At 33.7% G+C, this 16,476-nt stretch overlaps 1 protein-coding gene and 1 non-coding gene across 2 annotated transcripts in view; both read right to left on the bottom strand.

Moving 5' to 3' along the window:
- Positions 1 to 1,014: 1,014 nt before the first annotated feature.
- The window catches only part of LOC119837277 (paired box protein Pax-6-like), a 37,895-nt gene continuing 22,433 nt past the window's right edge, over positions 1,015 to 16,476 (bottom strand). The window contains exons 5-9 of the mRNA XM_038362793.1: positions 4,298 to 4,474; positions 3,536 to 3,618; positions 2,445 to 2,668; positions 1,573 to 1,760; positions 1,015 to 1,199 (exon numbers count right to left, since the gene is read on the bottom strand). Coding sequence (XP_038218721.1) covers positions 1,111 to 1,199; positions 1,573 to 1,760; positions 2,445 to 2,668; positions 3,536 to 3,618; positions 4,298 to 4,474 — 761 coding nt within the window. The 3' untranslated portion in view covers positions 1,015 to 1,110. The remainder of the gene's footprint in view (positions 1,200 to 1,572; positions 1,761 to 2,444; positions 2,669 to 3,535; positions 3,619 to 4,297; positions 4,475 to 16,476) is intronic.
- On the bottom strand, positions 3,149 to 3,221 carry Trnak-cuu. The gene has a single exon. It is a non-coding gene; the product is annotated as a tRNA-Lys (tRNA).

Here is a 16,476-nt window from a genome sequence, read left to right as displayed (position 1 = left end):
ACATACATACATAATTTGAGCCCGTATTTTGTGCTCTCGTGTGCTGGCTAACAGATATGTTAATTCTTTATACTATCAATTGGTAGAATAGTTACAATTAAAATAATACTTAAGAAAATTTACAGTGAGGAATCGAGGTAACACCAGTTAAATCATCAGAATAGGTAGCTTTATTTTGGTTTTTTTAGACAAAGGCGGTGATGCTTAATTTTCGCCAATATTTATCTTTATTCAAATGCATATTGATACATGTCGTAAAATCGGAAAGCCTGATTTTCTTTTGGACTTTCTTGACTTAACCAACAGACCGATGTTGGATGAAATTTGGAATGAAAATAGATGAAGACTCAGAGTGAAATATAGGCTACTAAAGACTCATTTCAATAACCAACCCCTAAAGAGTTGACATAGGGGATGAAAATTTTACACATGGTTTTGTCTGCCGATGAAAATAAGTATGTTGCTAATATTTTCATCGACAATGTAAAAACAGTTGTTAACCATTAGTTATTTTTATAAAGATACATATAAATTATAATACAGCAAAAATGGAAATTACAATTAATTTCAATATACGTATGATTAATGGAATCACATTTTCCAATATTCTTGCAACAAAAGCCACATCGATTAATCAAGAACCAAAATATGAAATGTAATTTGTTGGTTAATAATTATTAATATATTTGGCGTGGATTTACAATTAAATGCTATTCTGTTATGAAATATGAAATTAACTAAGTAAAGTTAAACATCAGTATAGGTAATATCATACAGTCATTTTTTGATGTGAAAATTTTCTCGCGTTCTTTAATTAATTAGGCTTTTAAAATTACCAACTGAAGAACTAAAGCCTATCAACACCAAATATAAAATCATGAGAACGGTTACCTATCGTTAGGTTTTAATGGTTTAACATACGTTCATGGGTCAAAATTAACTTAGATGAAAACGTCGTTCGTTTGTGACAAACGAAAATGTTTACAAGATTTATAATGATGTTGATCGATTTGTCCCAAGTGTTTTGTAAAACGCATTCATATCTCGAGAGTGAGAAATAAGTTTCGACGGTTATGTAATATGTAGTGTTGAGGTCTAGTTCCACCAGGGTCACTGCAAGCGGGACCAGTACTGCTGCGAGTCCTGTCCCGGCACGGCCAGCGGGACTGACACCCCTGCGCCCAGGAGACCGCCCAGCTCTAGGGGTCCATGTTCAGAGTTAGATTTGTTGGAAGTTTTAAAGCGAGGTGTGGGTGGAGTGTATATTATCGACCATGATAAAAGGTGGTATGATGAAGGGGTTTTTTTTCGAAATCATTGTATTTTATAATTTAAAGCGATTTATCAAGTATAATAAATTAAATCTGTACTATTACGGAATCGAAATTCCTTTTTTTTCTCAGATAGGTAAATATGTCAATTCTCTCACTTTTACAAGCATTTATTAACTACGAAATCCAGATATTTGAAGCCTATTTATACACGTAGTTTATTCTAATTTCTAAAAGAGCTCCTAGCTAGAGAGCATAAATCCCAAACTACTTCCCTTTAAACAAACTGCCAAATTATTACCTGGTGGTGGAGAAGCCGGCTCGTGCTGATAGCCATGGTTCACATAGGGATGTGGCTGGCGGTAGCCGAGCTCGTAGCGCGGGTAGCCGAGGAAGCCGCCCTTGCACAGGTCCGCCTCGCTGCCCTCGCACACCGACGCGTCGGACACCATACCGCTGCTGGCGCCGTAGCCCATGGGGGTTAGCGGGCTGTGGGGTGGTAGTGCCAGCATACTCAATTGTGCTTTGTTGCTATATGTTAACCAGATAAATCGTAACACATTTGTACTATTTATCTGGTCAGCGAAGTATCGGATCATATTCGGTATTCAAAATCGCACAAAATGTGTTTAATCTCAGCAAAACAATAAAAAAAGGTTTCTAATTCTGTTTTCAAGGTCCGCCATTATCTGTCCTTCGTGTGATGTTCTTGCTCTGTTAATGAATAGTTCTAGAAGCAAATCAATGTTGATCTAATGCCATTTTATCTGCGTTAGCATAAATAAGTTTATCTAGTTATTAAGTTCTAGCATCGAATTCACATTGAAGTTGATGTCATGAGCCTACTTGTTACATACTTATCTATCTATTGTGACCTGTGAATACCTGATGCCGCTTAAAGCTAGATGTAATTTGTATTGGAAAGCATATAAATTGGTATAGTATTTTCACAGATAACATAATACTACTAGTAGTATCGTATAATAAAGTTAGCACAGGATACATGTAAGAATCATTATTTTTATTGTTGCCGCAAATTGACAATCGTTATTGACGGCTGAAGCTGTTATCACAAATTGTTGATTTGGCTTAAATCTAAAGATGTTGGAAAGCACACATAATATAATAGAGAGATTGATAAGCTTAACATATTATAATATTCTAACACCATACCTGTAAGAATCAACATTAACCGGCGGCTGGTACGCATGGTGCGCGTGCGGCGCGGCGGGCGCGGGCAGCGGCGCGGGCGCGGGGTGCGCGGGGTGCGCGGGGTGTGTGGGGTGTGCGGGGTGCGCGGGGTGCGCGGGCGGCGGGTACGCGCACTCGGGGCTGCGCCGCTGGCTGCGTATCTTCTCCTCGCGGCGCCACTTCGCGCGACGATTCGAGAACCATACCTTTATGTGGGGTTAGGTTAACAACACGCGCGCGGGACGCGACTTTATTGCTATTGTGGGTAATGTGGCTTTTGGATGTGCTTTATTTTTTTTCTTTCATTTTCGATGTGCTTGATGTATAATTGAGGTATTCGAGTAGGTATGTACAATTAACTTGACTACTAACTAGTTGCAACTAGTTAAGTTGAATTTAATAAAGTTTGAAATATAGTGTGAATGAATTAAAATTGTTAGTTTTAAAATAAGCTATCGTGAAGGGAGTGCGAAAATATAAAATAAATATGAGATTACGGATAGGTACGGAGACAAAACATGTCATCATATGTATCTTATATTTATAATAAAATAAAGAAACATGATATGCGTTGCAATTATCTGTGTGTCTTCATAACTTTTCAAATTTTTACTTTTATAAGGTAAATTAAACAAAGAGAGAAAAATAATTATTATATATGTACATAAAAATACAAAAAATTGTCCCGCCCAACGTGGGGCTCGAACCCACGACCCTGAGATTAAGAGTCTCATGCTCTACCGACTGAGCTAGCCGGGCATGAATAATGTTAAAGAAATTGGCAACTAGAATACTGAAATAGTATACTATGTTCTTTATGTTTTGGGCAATTAAGAATATAATTTTATAATTTAGATTCTGACAAATAAGAGGAGTTGTTATAAGAAAATACAGTGAAATATAAACTTAAAATCAGGTCATAATCTCAAATTATTAACGGACTGACTTTAAAGTAAGTAACTTTAGAGAAAAATTTATCAAACAATATCATGAATTTAGGTATGTATTATTAAAGAAATGATTTTACTGTCAATAATACGAATTACAATACTATATCAACAGTAGCAGCTTACCTGTATTCTAGCTTCAGGAAGGCCTATTTTGGCCGCAAGTCTTTCTCTGGCAAACACATCGGGATAGTGTGTTCGTTCGAATTCTAGAACAACATATTTATATATAAAAATAAATACCAAGGAAAAAGCTCAGCGTTGACGATTCGTGAAGTCACCAACAGATGGCGTTAGTAGAAACATGATTAGGAACGTCGGTAACTGCTACATACTGATGTTTTATTTAACGTGTTACTTTCGAAAGATAGCGCTAGTTGTATGTCGCTTAAACTGTTAATTTTTATATATTCATGTAATTTTTTTGTAATAAGTTTATTGTTATTAATATATATCTTCGTATAGCAAACTATAAAATGCGAAGATTGATGGCTATAGGGTATCATATTATAACGGCGAAAGTTTGTAAGTATGGATGGATGTTCGTTACTTTTTATCGTAAAAACTACTGAATAATAAGATATGAGCTATATAAATTATGCCCATAGTTTCTTCAGCGGGTGAAACGGCGCGGTGCGGCTAGTTCAAATACATTGATACTTCATTTTCAATAAAATGCTAATAAGAAGTATGTTTGTAATAGCTTGCATTATCAGTGTTATTTAGTTCGAAATTCGACTTTCTTTACAGCAAATACCTTTTCTAAGTTTTGGTACAAATGTCTTACGTTTTTTTTTCCTAATAACCTTCTCCTCACAACAAATGCGTGATAAGATGACCAATGATTCATTTTTATGTAGAATTAACGCATATAAATTAAGCACTAACCTCTCTCCAAGCTATCAATTTGTTCATTTGTGAAACTGGTGCGATTCCTCTGCAGCTTACGTTTGAGCCGCAGCCTGGCTGCATCTTCGTCAGCGCCGCTGGAACCGGCGTTGGAGTTATCGCCTGATCCCGTCTCGTCAGAGTTTAGACCTTCTATACCTTCTAGAGTTTCTTCGCCTGTGGAATCAAAATTCAAACTTTGTAGGTTTATTGATTGAATGACGTTTTCATATTAGTTCATGTCATATCAGCGCTGCGCATAACGCGTAGCACAAGCCGAGTAGTTACCCTTTTTAGCACCACGCTGATTAGTTATATAAGTCGACCTTTTTATAATACGTTTGCAAAGATTATGTGGTGGTAAATAAACATTCCTTCTTTCTTTCTTCTTCTTTCTACTAGTATAGTTATGTTATCTGTGATATTACGTATGGTATTGGGTAAATATTTTGAAATTGAAAAAAGCTTAAAACAAATATTGAACAGATGAATTATACGCGTTTACAGAAAAAATAAATCCTAACTATAGCTAAGCTATACATAACTGAGCTTTTAACACGGGGTATTTTACAATACAACAGATTATCAAATTATGAATAAGTAGGTATAGATGTAGATAGGTATACATGTAGGTAACTGTCAAACTCTACAGTAACATTGTCTTTTTAATGGTACAGAATATTATGTTTGTAGATAGCAGTAATTGTTTTATAACTATTGCTCTTGCAATTATTAAAACAATTAGCTGTTTCAGGTACAACATTTAACATTATATTGGCCAATACACAAACAGAAAAACACTGCTTCACAATGTAAACTAAAAAGTTGTATTAATTTAGTACCAAGTACTGAAGAGGTACTTTATATGCCTACAAACAATTTTGGGGAAGTATCTCAACATACAAGCGTATAAAATTAATGCAATGAATCAAAACTCCCTTTAAATAATGTTCAAAGTATCAGATACGGAATCTTATCGCGACGTGTTTCCACAAGTTGGGCAACAATCGTTACTCACAACTTATTCAGTTGAAAACTCCGTGACATTGCTTTTGATTTATAACTACAGTCTACAGTCATACTTGTTCTAGGTTAAGATTTTTCTAGAAGTATACGTATAATGTTATATTTTTTGTTGTATCTTTCATATGTTGGTGAAATAGGTGCAAATTGTAGGGCAATAAAGTGAATTAATGAAAATTATTTAATGTTTTGTGATAGAATTTCTTTGTTTATTTGAATGTACTTTTACTTTTTCACCATTATGTATTTACGTGATATCTGAGTGCTATAGGCAAACGGAACGCTAGTCTATATATTATTTCAACAATATGATAAAGAAAAATTGGAAGACGTACTGTCGTTGGCCCTTCAGAAAATCCACATTCGTATCGAATTTTGGAAATGGGATGCTGTAAAATAAACCTAAAACCAATCTATCAAAGGTTTATTGGTTCATCCGGCAAAAAACAAAAAATTATCTAAAAGAATATAGCTATTATTTTTATCGGGAAAAGAATTGGCAAAATCTCTTATGTAGTACCTATTTTTTAAGAATAGGAATATATATTTATAAACAAAATGAATAATAGAATCTTTACTTAAATATTATAAAGCTGAAGAGTTTACTTGTTTGTTTGAACGCACTAATCTAAGGAACTACTGATCCGATTTGAAAAATTCTTTCAGTGTTAGATAGCCTATTTATTGAGGAAGGCTATAAGCTATATATGTACCACGGACGAAGCCGGGCGGACTGATAGTAAATAATAAAATATATCACTTGATAATATTATTTCAGTATTGAAATAAATACAGCAAGCGTTGTATCACGGTAAAAACATTACGTTTCATGTTATGCTGTAATATTTATGCCTGTCAGGAAATGTCAATAAAATTGGTAGTGTTTTTGGAGTGATTTGCTATATTCGATCTAGGTTATGACATATCGAGGAAAAATTCGTTATCCTGGTGTGTGACGGTAAAGTAACGGAAGGAGATATTTCCGAATTCCAAGATATGGATGTATTTTTGTGATTTTGATATGATACATATTTGATGTGATTTTGATAGGAAATTATATTAATAATCATAAAAACATAATATTTCTGTACGGTGTCTTCATTTATCTTTTAAAAAATAACTATAATCGATGAGAGGTGAGTTAAATTTACCTAACTGTCGGTACTGTATCAAACTCTATCTCAATAGCCTAAGTTGCAGTTTATAAAATTACAGTTTTACATATAAAATTCCTTTTCTATTTATTTCAATTATGCTTATTACTTCATTTAAAAAGCGAGATAATACTGTTACAAAATTAATGAATATAAAAACGAGCGCTACACATTTTAATACTATTTCCATTTCTATTTCGATAAGAAAAGTTTCTCAAGGAAATAAATGTATCGTATTGTGTTCTAAATAATATATGTAATTCCGATTAGGAAGATAGGTTATTTTGTGGTAGATCTTGTAATCCTCTGAGATTCGCTGCTACGGCCCGCTACGGAGCGTAGTATCGTAGCCGCTACGGTGCTACGTAGGACCTTGATACTTGTTTCATATTTGTTTTTATAGGATGATAAGTTTCATGATATTGTTTTATTTTAGGGCTTTAGAACATACTTTATATGAAGATCAATTATATTGGACGTAAACATCTCTTTTCAACTTTTTTATTATAAAAATACAAGAAGTTTTATCCAATAAAATTACATTCAACTTATAATCATTGAAAGTTTAACGAATATGACACCGTTACAATATTTTTGTCTTTAGAACTAATTCACATACAAAAATTGATAATCTTTAAAATGGTATAAAGTTAATTCTAAGCTTTCCCAGATCGAGTTTTCTAACAAAAATATGTTTCAACAAAGTATCAAAGCGTAATATTTGCCTTATCTTTTAAGTTACAGTAGTAAATTACGTTCAAGTGTCAAGACTGCTCGCTACGGGTATGTTACTGCTAGGGCCCGCCGGGTGGGGGGGCGGCGGCGCGCGGAGGGAGGAGGGGGGGAGGGGTAACGCGCGCGTTCATGCGGAACGACACGATAACAGCTCAGCCTACCACGTAACCCTGGCGAATGCGATAGCGTTATCTCAACTTAAAAATGTATGGCCAATAATGGAGTACCATTTTGGCGAGGTGTTAGAGTTTGGTGCGTTGGCTTCTATATGTGGGAAGCTAGAACTATTTGAGACTGCACCTAAACAATTATTTTTCAAGCAGATTCTTTTAGAAGTGGTTATAAGTCAAGTTGTACATGGAAGTTAGTCCTACACCTTTACTTTTGGTATGGAAAGCAGTTTCGACAGAGAATATCCGACAAGAAAGCCTCTACTTGGTCTTTACATTTAAAGAACTGATAATATTAAAAAAAACTTATTAAATACATTGTTTTAAATTATAATCCTGTATATGCACATGGCATGTCACGTACACATAAGCAATGTTTAAATTAAACCGTGTTCAAAGGTCGTTTACATTCTATTTAAAATGTGTATAATATTGGAATATATATGTCTATACGTCGACATGCATTGCAATACAAATCAATTTATTACTAATGAGTCAGAGTTCTGAAGTCAGCAGAGGATTGAACTTTATCAGGCAATGTTCTCGAAGTCTGCATGGTAATTTATTGTTAACTTCAATAATCGAAATGTTGTCTGCGGTGTATATTATATTGAAGCTGAAAATACTTTATTTTTGTATTTATACGATAATAGTAAATGACAATTGTTTTTATAATAATACTAGCTACACGCCCCGGCTCCGCCCGGATGAACTAACAAATCTTTTAAGTTGTATCTGCCTGCAGATTATATTAAAATCGGTTGAGTAGTTTAGGAGTCCATCGTGGACAAACAATGTGACACTAAATTTATATATATTGAGATGTCTCTTCATAATATTATAGTTCTAACGAATCCAAGCTTTTTACTATAAAGAGTGCAGTTAAATCCCATATCTACATTACAGGCCCTATCGATACGGTAACATGGTAGAGATGCACTACACAGAGGAGTGTTTTTATAACTCCCCGTCTGATGTTATGAGTGTTTATCTTCCAAAGTGCCGTATATGCTGCATATATTATCAAATTTACTATATAAAAAATGCGCTCAATGCTAATTAATGTTTCCGAATAATAATTATGGGCGTACGGAACGTATGTAAGCAAATATGACGTTTTTTTGACATAGACATCCATCTATATTTGATAACAAACATTAAGGAATCAAATACAGTTATTAACTTTAAAAGCAATTGATAGCGTAGAATATCGCGTTCGTTTAAGTGGTTAAATTTTTGTTAAAATTATTTTGGAATAGGTTTATCAAATTAATATAAAAGTAATCAATTTAAAATTATACACGTCAGTAGTGTTATTCTAATGGAAGGGCTACCGACATCATATTTGTCAAACAGACAAATACTTCGTTCACTAAAATTATACTGAGAACTATGACAAACTTCTAAAACATCTATGTTACTCGCATCGATTCGTTCCTAATACTATAACTTACTGAAGTGAATTATTATATAGAAAATCGTCGTGTGCGTACGTAAATATCCACATTTCGTTGAAAAAATTACAAACATATAACGACACATAGAATCTTAGCATGATCTATTAATTTGCTCTATTATTTATTTTTTTACGTTTTAGTTATCTGTGTATTAGTCTATTATGTCAAAAGTAACTAAAACTATGACTAAAACATAAATAAGTGCCATTTTTTTCACTCAAATTGCAAGGGAACACAACCACTGACATTTCGTAATTATAAGCCCACCCACTTCTCTTCGAAAACGAATATGACACCTCGAAACATGATCTGCTATCTTCGAAAAATAACGCAGCGTCAGTTACACCGTCAGTCCTCCACTATAGAATATCAAATCCCCTGGCGACGTCGCGACGTCGGTGAAATGACATTCGGTGTATCGGGAGCCCATCTGTCAGGCGGGAAAACATTAATGTTTCATGAAGCGGTGGTGTACGGAGATCCATATCAGATAATAGATGTGTCTCTATTTGATGTCACTCAAAATTAGTCCGGACAGGGTACTGAGAGCGAGGTTTTCTTAATGAGTTATTAGGTCTTAAGAATTTGAAAACAAACAATTATCGCAAATTAAGTATTATAATAAGTATTATTACAATAATAAACATTCACATAAAACGTTTTGTTATATGTACAAATTAATCTACAATGTACGTAAATTGTATGAATAAATACTAATTTAATAAATTTATTAAAACATTTTATGGGGCTGAGAAAATAATTTTCGTAGTTGGCAAGCCAGTCACGCGTCGGCCATTTTGAAGGAAAATGGCGGGAAAAGGGCCGCACAGGTGTTTTGTAACCGATACGAGCAGCCGTGCCATGAATTTAAAATTAATAATTTGAAATTGTTTTCTATTTAAAGCTTTAAATAATTTCATTGCATGAAATGATTAGATTTTATCTTGACAGCTTGTTCAAGTATGACAAATTTTATATTATTTTTACTTTTTATTTAAACAGAACAAAAAAGCAAACTAAACTAAATATCATTAATATTGTTTGGAATTTTAATGTAGATAGATAGACACAACGGTTTTTTAGTGAATATTTATAAAAAAGTATTCTATTGTATAAATAAATAATTGCCATTAGTAGTTACGTATTATTTTTGTAGCATTTGATTGAAATGATTCGATTTTATATTTACACGTAGCAGTACGAATACGTCGATATTTTCTTCTTCTATGTTTTTTCAAAACGTGAATAAACATAATCATATGAAGGATATAATATCAACATAGAAAGCCGAAGCACCCAATCTCGATTGGTTAACAAATTTGAAAAAGATTTATTAAATTTATTGTTATAATACCTATGGATACTAGCATAAAATATGTTTTATTTAAGTATTTGTGATTGATTCTTAATAAAGCTAGTGTATTGACTTGTAGTGTTACAAGCTTATCAAAACGTAACAACAATATGGTATCGAAACATAAGTTTTAAACAATTCTTCGAGCAAGACCCAAAAATTAACCAAACTCTAAATATTAATAACATCCATACGTTAATAATTAATATTAAAGCTTTATATACCAAATTAAAGACCCTTGTACGTATACAAATATAAACTCAATATGTAGGTACGGTTTCTGTAGGCATCGCATATGTCATGGACATAATTATAATGTGTTTGCTCGGAGCAGTGGGTCGGCACTAATGCAGGCCCGCCTACCGCGCCCTAGCCTTTTTTAACTTATTATTTCATACAACGCTATTTCGATACTGAATTAATGGATTTTTAAATTAATTTCCATTGTGGCTAGACGAGGTTGTGGATTAGTTGCGGTTTGTTATTAAGTGATATTTTATGAGATTACTTCTACCTAACGAATTTATTTAGGGACCTTTATGGATATTATTTTTATATATAGTATAGAAAGATCCACACTTAAAAAAATCACATAACTAGGTACAATAAATGATACATATTATACTAGCAGCTCGCCCCGGCTCCGCCCTAGTAGAGTTTTTATAAAATTGTTAAATTATTTACATCGATTAATAATTATCATAATTGGAATGTACATAATTCAAATACTGTCAGCCGTTCTCGAGTAAAAATGTCGTGTAACTAAAGAAAACAGACACGCAAAATTTACTAATCCCTAATAACCCTGCTATTATAAATGCGAAAGAAACTCCGTCTGTCTGTATCTTCTTAACGCCTAAACCACCGAACCAATTTGGCTGATATTTGGCACAAATGCATGTGAGTCGAAAGAGGAAACCATAGATACCCGGTCCGGGTATTCCTTGCATAGTTCCTGTACCCGTGGAACTTCCGGAATCAACCTATGCACCAATGCAATGTCCTACTATTTTATGTAATCGTGGGCAATGGAGCTGGTGGATCGCCTGATGGTAAGCGCTACCACCGCCCATGAACATTTGGAGAGGCGTAAGATCGATTACAGACCTTACACCTCTACAAATGGCTTGCCGACTTCCGGTGAATGCCGACTTCAAATTGGAAAAGGATTAAAAAAAGGATTGACGAGAGGAAAAAATGCAAGGATTGGGAAGGGTAAGGAAAAGGATACAGGCCTCTGGCTCCCACACTCACCGAACGAAACACAGCAATATGCTATTTCACGCCGGTGTTCTGTGGGATTGTGGTACTACCCCGATGCGAGCTGGCCCAATCCGTGCCGAAGCGTCCTCGACTACCGCATACAAACGCTCAACTAAATCGGTTCAGTGGTTACGCCGTGAACAAGAGACGGATAGACACATTACTTATACAATATTAGTAGAGTATATATAAAGCATTATTTCAATGTATTACACCTTCACATACGTCTTATGTATTTACGATTATATAAAAGCACTCCCAACGAGCCCACAACAGCCTTAACGCACGCAAATTAACAGCTATAATTACATGTAAAGCAACAGAGGGTTGAAACCGCCCTTTAGCTAACGGTTTCATGTTTTATAATCCCGTTTCATGCGTTATTGGCCTCGTAAACCCTTTGTATGGCCCGCTCGCCCGATTACCGTGCTACGTTTTGGTGACGCTTGGATGCGGCGGGGATTTGTTCGTTAATTTTAATTAATATTGAATAATATGCGCATTTGAGGTGTTACAGGCAGTTTACTGGATGGGTTTCTTTGATAATTCTCTCTTGTTGGATTTGAGGAGTATTAAGAAGTAGACCTATTTTACCTTTTGTGAATTAATAGTGAAATCTTGATGTGAACCGTAAGCAGTATGCTTTATCTGAATATGAATTTTATAAGGGAAAGATTTTTTTTGTACAGCTTCTTTGGAGAAAAACGTAAGACAGTTTATAAAATCTAGGTATGATTGTTATTGAAAAGAATAGACAGAAATCGAAGATAATTAGCAAACATGAGTTCATTTTTATTAAAAATCCAATAATTATCATACAGTTTGCATTTGGCATCGTGTTCCGTTTCAGTTTTGACAAACTCATAATATACATGATATTATGGGTTATACAACTCATAATTTATATCATACATATGTGTAGTTTGATAACAACACAGGCGATTTTTTAATTATCTGAACAACACTCAAATTCATCATCATCATTTTTCAGATTTAAGACAACTTCCAAGTGTAGTTTTTAAAGGCCATTTAAAATAATTTAGTATGTGAGCAATTTACGTAATAACTCGTTCTTCGCGTATCCTGTCAAAGCTATTCCTAGCACAGTGGGTGCAGCCTCATTGGTCGCTCGGATAATATCGTAGGGTACACGCTTTAATTGCTATTTTACTTGTGTGTTGCGTTTTGGGGGATTTACTGTGTATCCGCCGTTTAGCACGAAGATACCCGTTATTAACGTCATATTTTGAGTTATTAATATGTTTGAGTAGATCTCTATAATGTAAGAGTTGAACTCTATGAGGCAGAATCATTATTAAAGAGCGTTTTAATTGTTTATAAATAGGGTTGTGTTTCTCATATTGATCGAGTTGCTTCAGCTTTTATGGTATACACTTAACTATGAATTATTGGGGCTTGAATAAGTTATATTTAGTGACTCTCTCAGCAAGACGTTTTAAGGTAAGGAGGCAATAGTAGAGTTGTAGAGCTGACCTTACAAACACGCAGCCAATGTATGACATGTATCAGACTTTAAAGAAGGAATGGACTGCGAAGGGTGAGGAAAAGGAAATGGCAATCCCAAAGCTCCAGTAAATTCAAAATTTGCTTAAATTTTTATTTGTTAAGATATATACAATAATGATATCAAATAAGCAAGCAGTGTGAGTTTTTTTTCACATTAAACTTATAATGAAAAGACTCATTCCATTCCAGTGATTACATGATGAAAACATGCTTGCTATTCTAAAAGACAGTAGTCATAAATAATCTCTTTAGCTCTTTTATACACATAAAATGTATATATTGTCTGTTTGTCTGTGTCTAATAAATAAAATTACATAAGAGTAATTTTTTCATCAACAGTTTTGAATATATTGAATAGGCTTGTGTTTTACACGCGATATGAAAACAAAATCCACTGAATCAAAATAGGAGACGAAAATGCAAGGGTTCTATAGGTACCTAGTGTACCTAAGCGGCAGATCAAAGGGTTGCGGCGTGCTTTGAGCGTGCCGCCGCCGACAGGCGTATATACTCGTGTGAGATCCGAGGAGATCACATACGCTTATGTATTCGACATTTTAATGTGGATTACCATGTAATGGAATGTCGTGTTGGTTTAATAATACTGGTTTATAACATACGCGTTAATAAAAGCCTGTTAAAGTACGTGTTATACAAAATTGAAGTGAATTGCCTATTATGATTAGGTTTCAGGAAAAAAAAAACGAAAATTCTTACCATTTTCAATAGTTTGGTATGTCAATGGAATATGATTTTTAAGGAAAGTCTATTATGGTCTGTCAATAGAATTTTGTAAATTAATAGATTCCTATATTATCAGTACTCCATTTTTAAAGTAACTTCAATTGAATCTGAGGAGAATTAATGCTAGCATTGATTGTGGTTAATGTCTGAAAAATATATATTTCATAATTTTCCTTAGCTTCACAAATATATAATAAATTTTGCTCGTCGAAAATGTATATTTCAAATAGGTGCCAGGAAGTCTGCGATAATAGTCTATATGTATGTATACGTCGGGGAAATTCCCGGGCGTTTGATATTTTCCTTCATCAGTTATCTGACGCAAAGTTTTCAATATGGTAATGCCTATAATAATCTTCGGTTTATATATTTCCTTATCCATAGGAATATATTTTGTTAGAAACTATGAAGAATAAATAAATATGATTAGATTTAACACGATGTTACGACGTTGTATTACTGATACAATTGTATTATTATTAAAATGGCTTTAATTGTTTAATAATTATGGCTCTTTTTAGTTAACAGTTCTGTTTCTTTTGCTATAAATATGTAAATTTGAAAATACGTTGGACGTTTTATTAATTACTCATCGCTAACTGCAATTTGAAACAATAATAACAAAAGATGTATTAGCGTCAATAATTTTTTCTATGCATAATTCGTTTCATCATTTTAGAGTATATACAGCTTATTAAAGTTAAGGCTGGCAAATGCAACAATATGATGAATGTTTTCAATGTTATTTAAAAACCGAATTACGAAGATAGGAAATAAATATTTGTCAGTATAAAGTGCTTCAGTAGTCAGATGTGTCAACTACAATTTAGCAAACTTTCTTAACTCAACAACGAATGTGAAGATGAACCAAATAAACCAGCCCATTTCCCGCTACTAGGCCTAACGATAACATAACTTACTCGACGCATATATAAATATTTAACCAGTGCCATATATCGCACTAATTTACTACTACGGAACCCCATAATAACCATTTATCAGGTCCCTATAAATAAATATTCTGCGACATTTTTCTTCGCCTTATCTAAGGCCCAGGCCAGACGTGTTTTTGTCTCTCTTAGCCTCGTGTCTTTGAGTGATGTTGTCTCGCTTCCGCGGCGTTTATAAAGCCCACCTCCCCTTAGTGCGCGTTATTTAGTTTTGGCTCCTTAATGGATTTATTCTTCGGGTCCTTTGACCTTGTCTGTTTGTCTTCCAGTTTGAGTTCACTTCTGAGTTATTACGGGTCAATAGGAAAGTCTTATTCCGATACAGTTCTTTACGTTATGGAATGTAGAGTCGCGTGAGGTTGTATTTTTCGAATTTGCAAAAAATTAAGTTTCCTAGAAAGGCAAATTTGGGTATAAAAAATTGCAAGAATTTCATTTTAGTAGACGCAATTTTAGTTTGTAGGGGAGTAGAGAAATTTGAAAAAAATATATAGCTGCGATCGTAATAGGTATAAAAGGATACTAAATAAAACTTGTTCACCGATTGAATTTAACTAGCCATGAATCTTTTATTAGTTTATAACTGTATTTAACCAAGAAAACCATAGAAATTGTGGCGATTATAAATAAAGTGTTCAGCCAATACACAGAAATTGGCGAATGTAAAGCAATTTCACGGGGTCTCAGACATTACTTTAGTGTGAACGATATAAGAAATCGGTGTTCATACTGATATTATAAAGACGAGAAAAATTCTGTATCTGTCGCTCTTATTACGTTTACATTTTTTGATGTTATATTGAAAAAAGATTCAAATACTAAATAGATTATGATTACGTCAGTTTCATTGTAAATAGTAAAGAAAGAAAGGTATAAAAGAAAAATCAATAAAATAAAAGGAAATTTTAAAAGAACCTTGATAGTATATTAACTTACACGATACAGTTATATGGGCTAACAAATTTCAAAGGAGGTGAAATAGTGTAAGGAAATTTGCTGAAGGCTGTTGAGCATTATGTGAAATGCATGGGAACATTACAAGTAAAAATAAAATAGCATATATACAGACAAATATAGAACCCGTACCTGAATCTGAAAGTTTTGGAATACGTTAATATAAACACACGTAAGAATGATTGTACAAGAATTGCCTAATATATATATTATAAATGATTACAATATTTTATTAACAGATCTTTGGTATATTTAACGATTTTCAATATTAGAAATACTTACATGTTTGCTTGGGTCAATTTTAGTTATCTTCAGTAAATTTGTTACGGAAAAAGAAGAGAAATCGTCTCTCACACGTTAACGGAGCAAAATAATAAAATGTGTTTCTGAATACATATATACGAGTATTGTGTTCCATAGATATAATTATGCTATAAAACTTTAAAATTCCTCACATTTAAAATTTCATTGACTTCTGAATTCTGATAAAAGTTTGTTATCTACAAACAATAAACACAATTTTATTGACCGCCTAATCAATTCCACACTTTTTTGTGTAGGTAACTGAAAAAAAATGCATATTTTCGCTGAACATAGGCTTAAAATAAAGATATAACATAAATACATAAGGAAATACTTTACAGAAGCGTAATCTTCAATAGGTATCGAAATTAAAAATTCCATAACTGTTCCGCGCCGTTGTCCGGGCTTGAGAAAAACGTTCAAAGCCAACCTAATTGGATACAGACTACAGACCACTACAAAGGGGGATGTTTGAGATAAAAATGAAAATTAAATCTTCCAAGCGGATGGGCAGAGTAATGTTTTTGACGGTAGGGAGGCCGAGG

The sequence above is a fragment of the Zerene cesonia genome, chromosome 27 (genome assembly GCF_012273895.1).
Source record: "Zerene cesonia ecotype Mississippi chromosome 27, Zerene_cesonia_1.1, whole genome shotgun sequence".
NCBI lineage: Eukaryota > Metazoa > Arthropoda > Insecta > Lepidoptera > Pieridae > Zerene > Zerene cesonia.
Note: the sequence above shows the minus strand (reverse complement) of the source record. Positions and strands in the feature narration are given on the sequence as shown.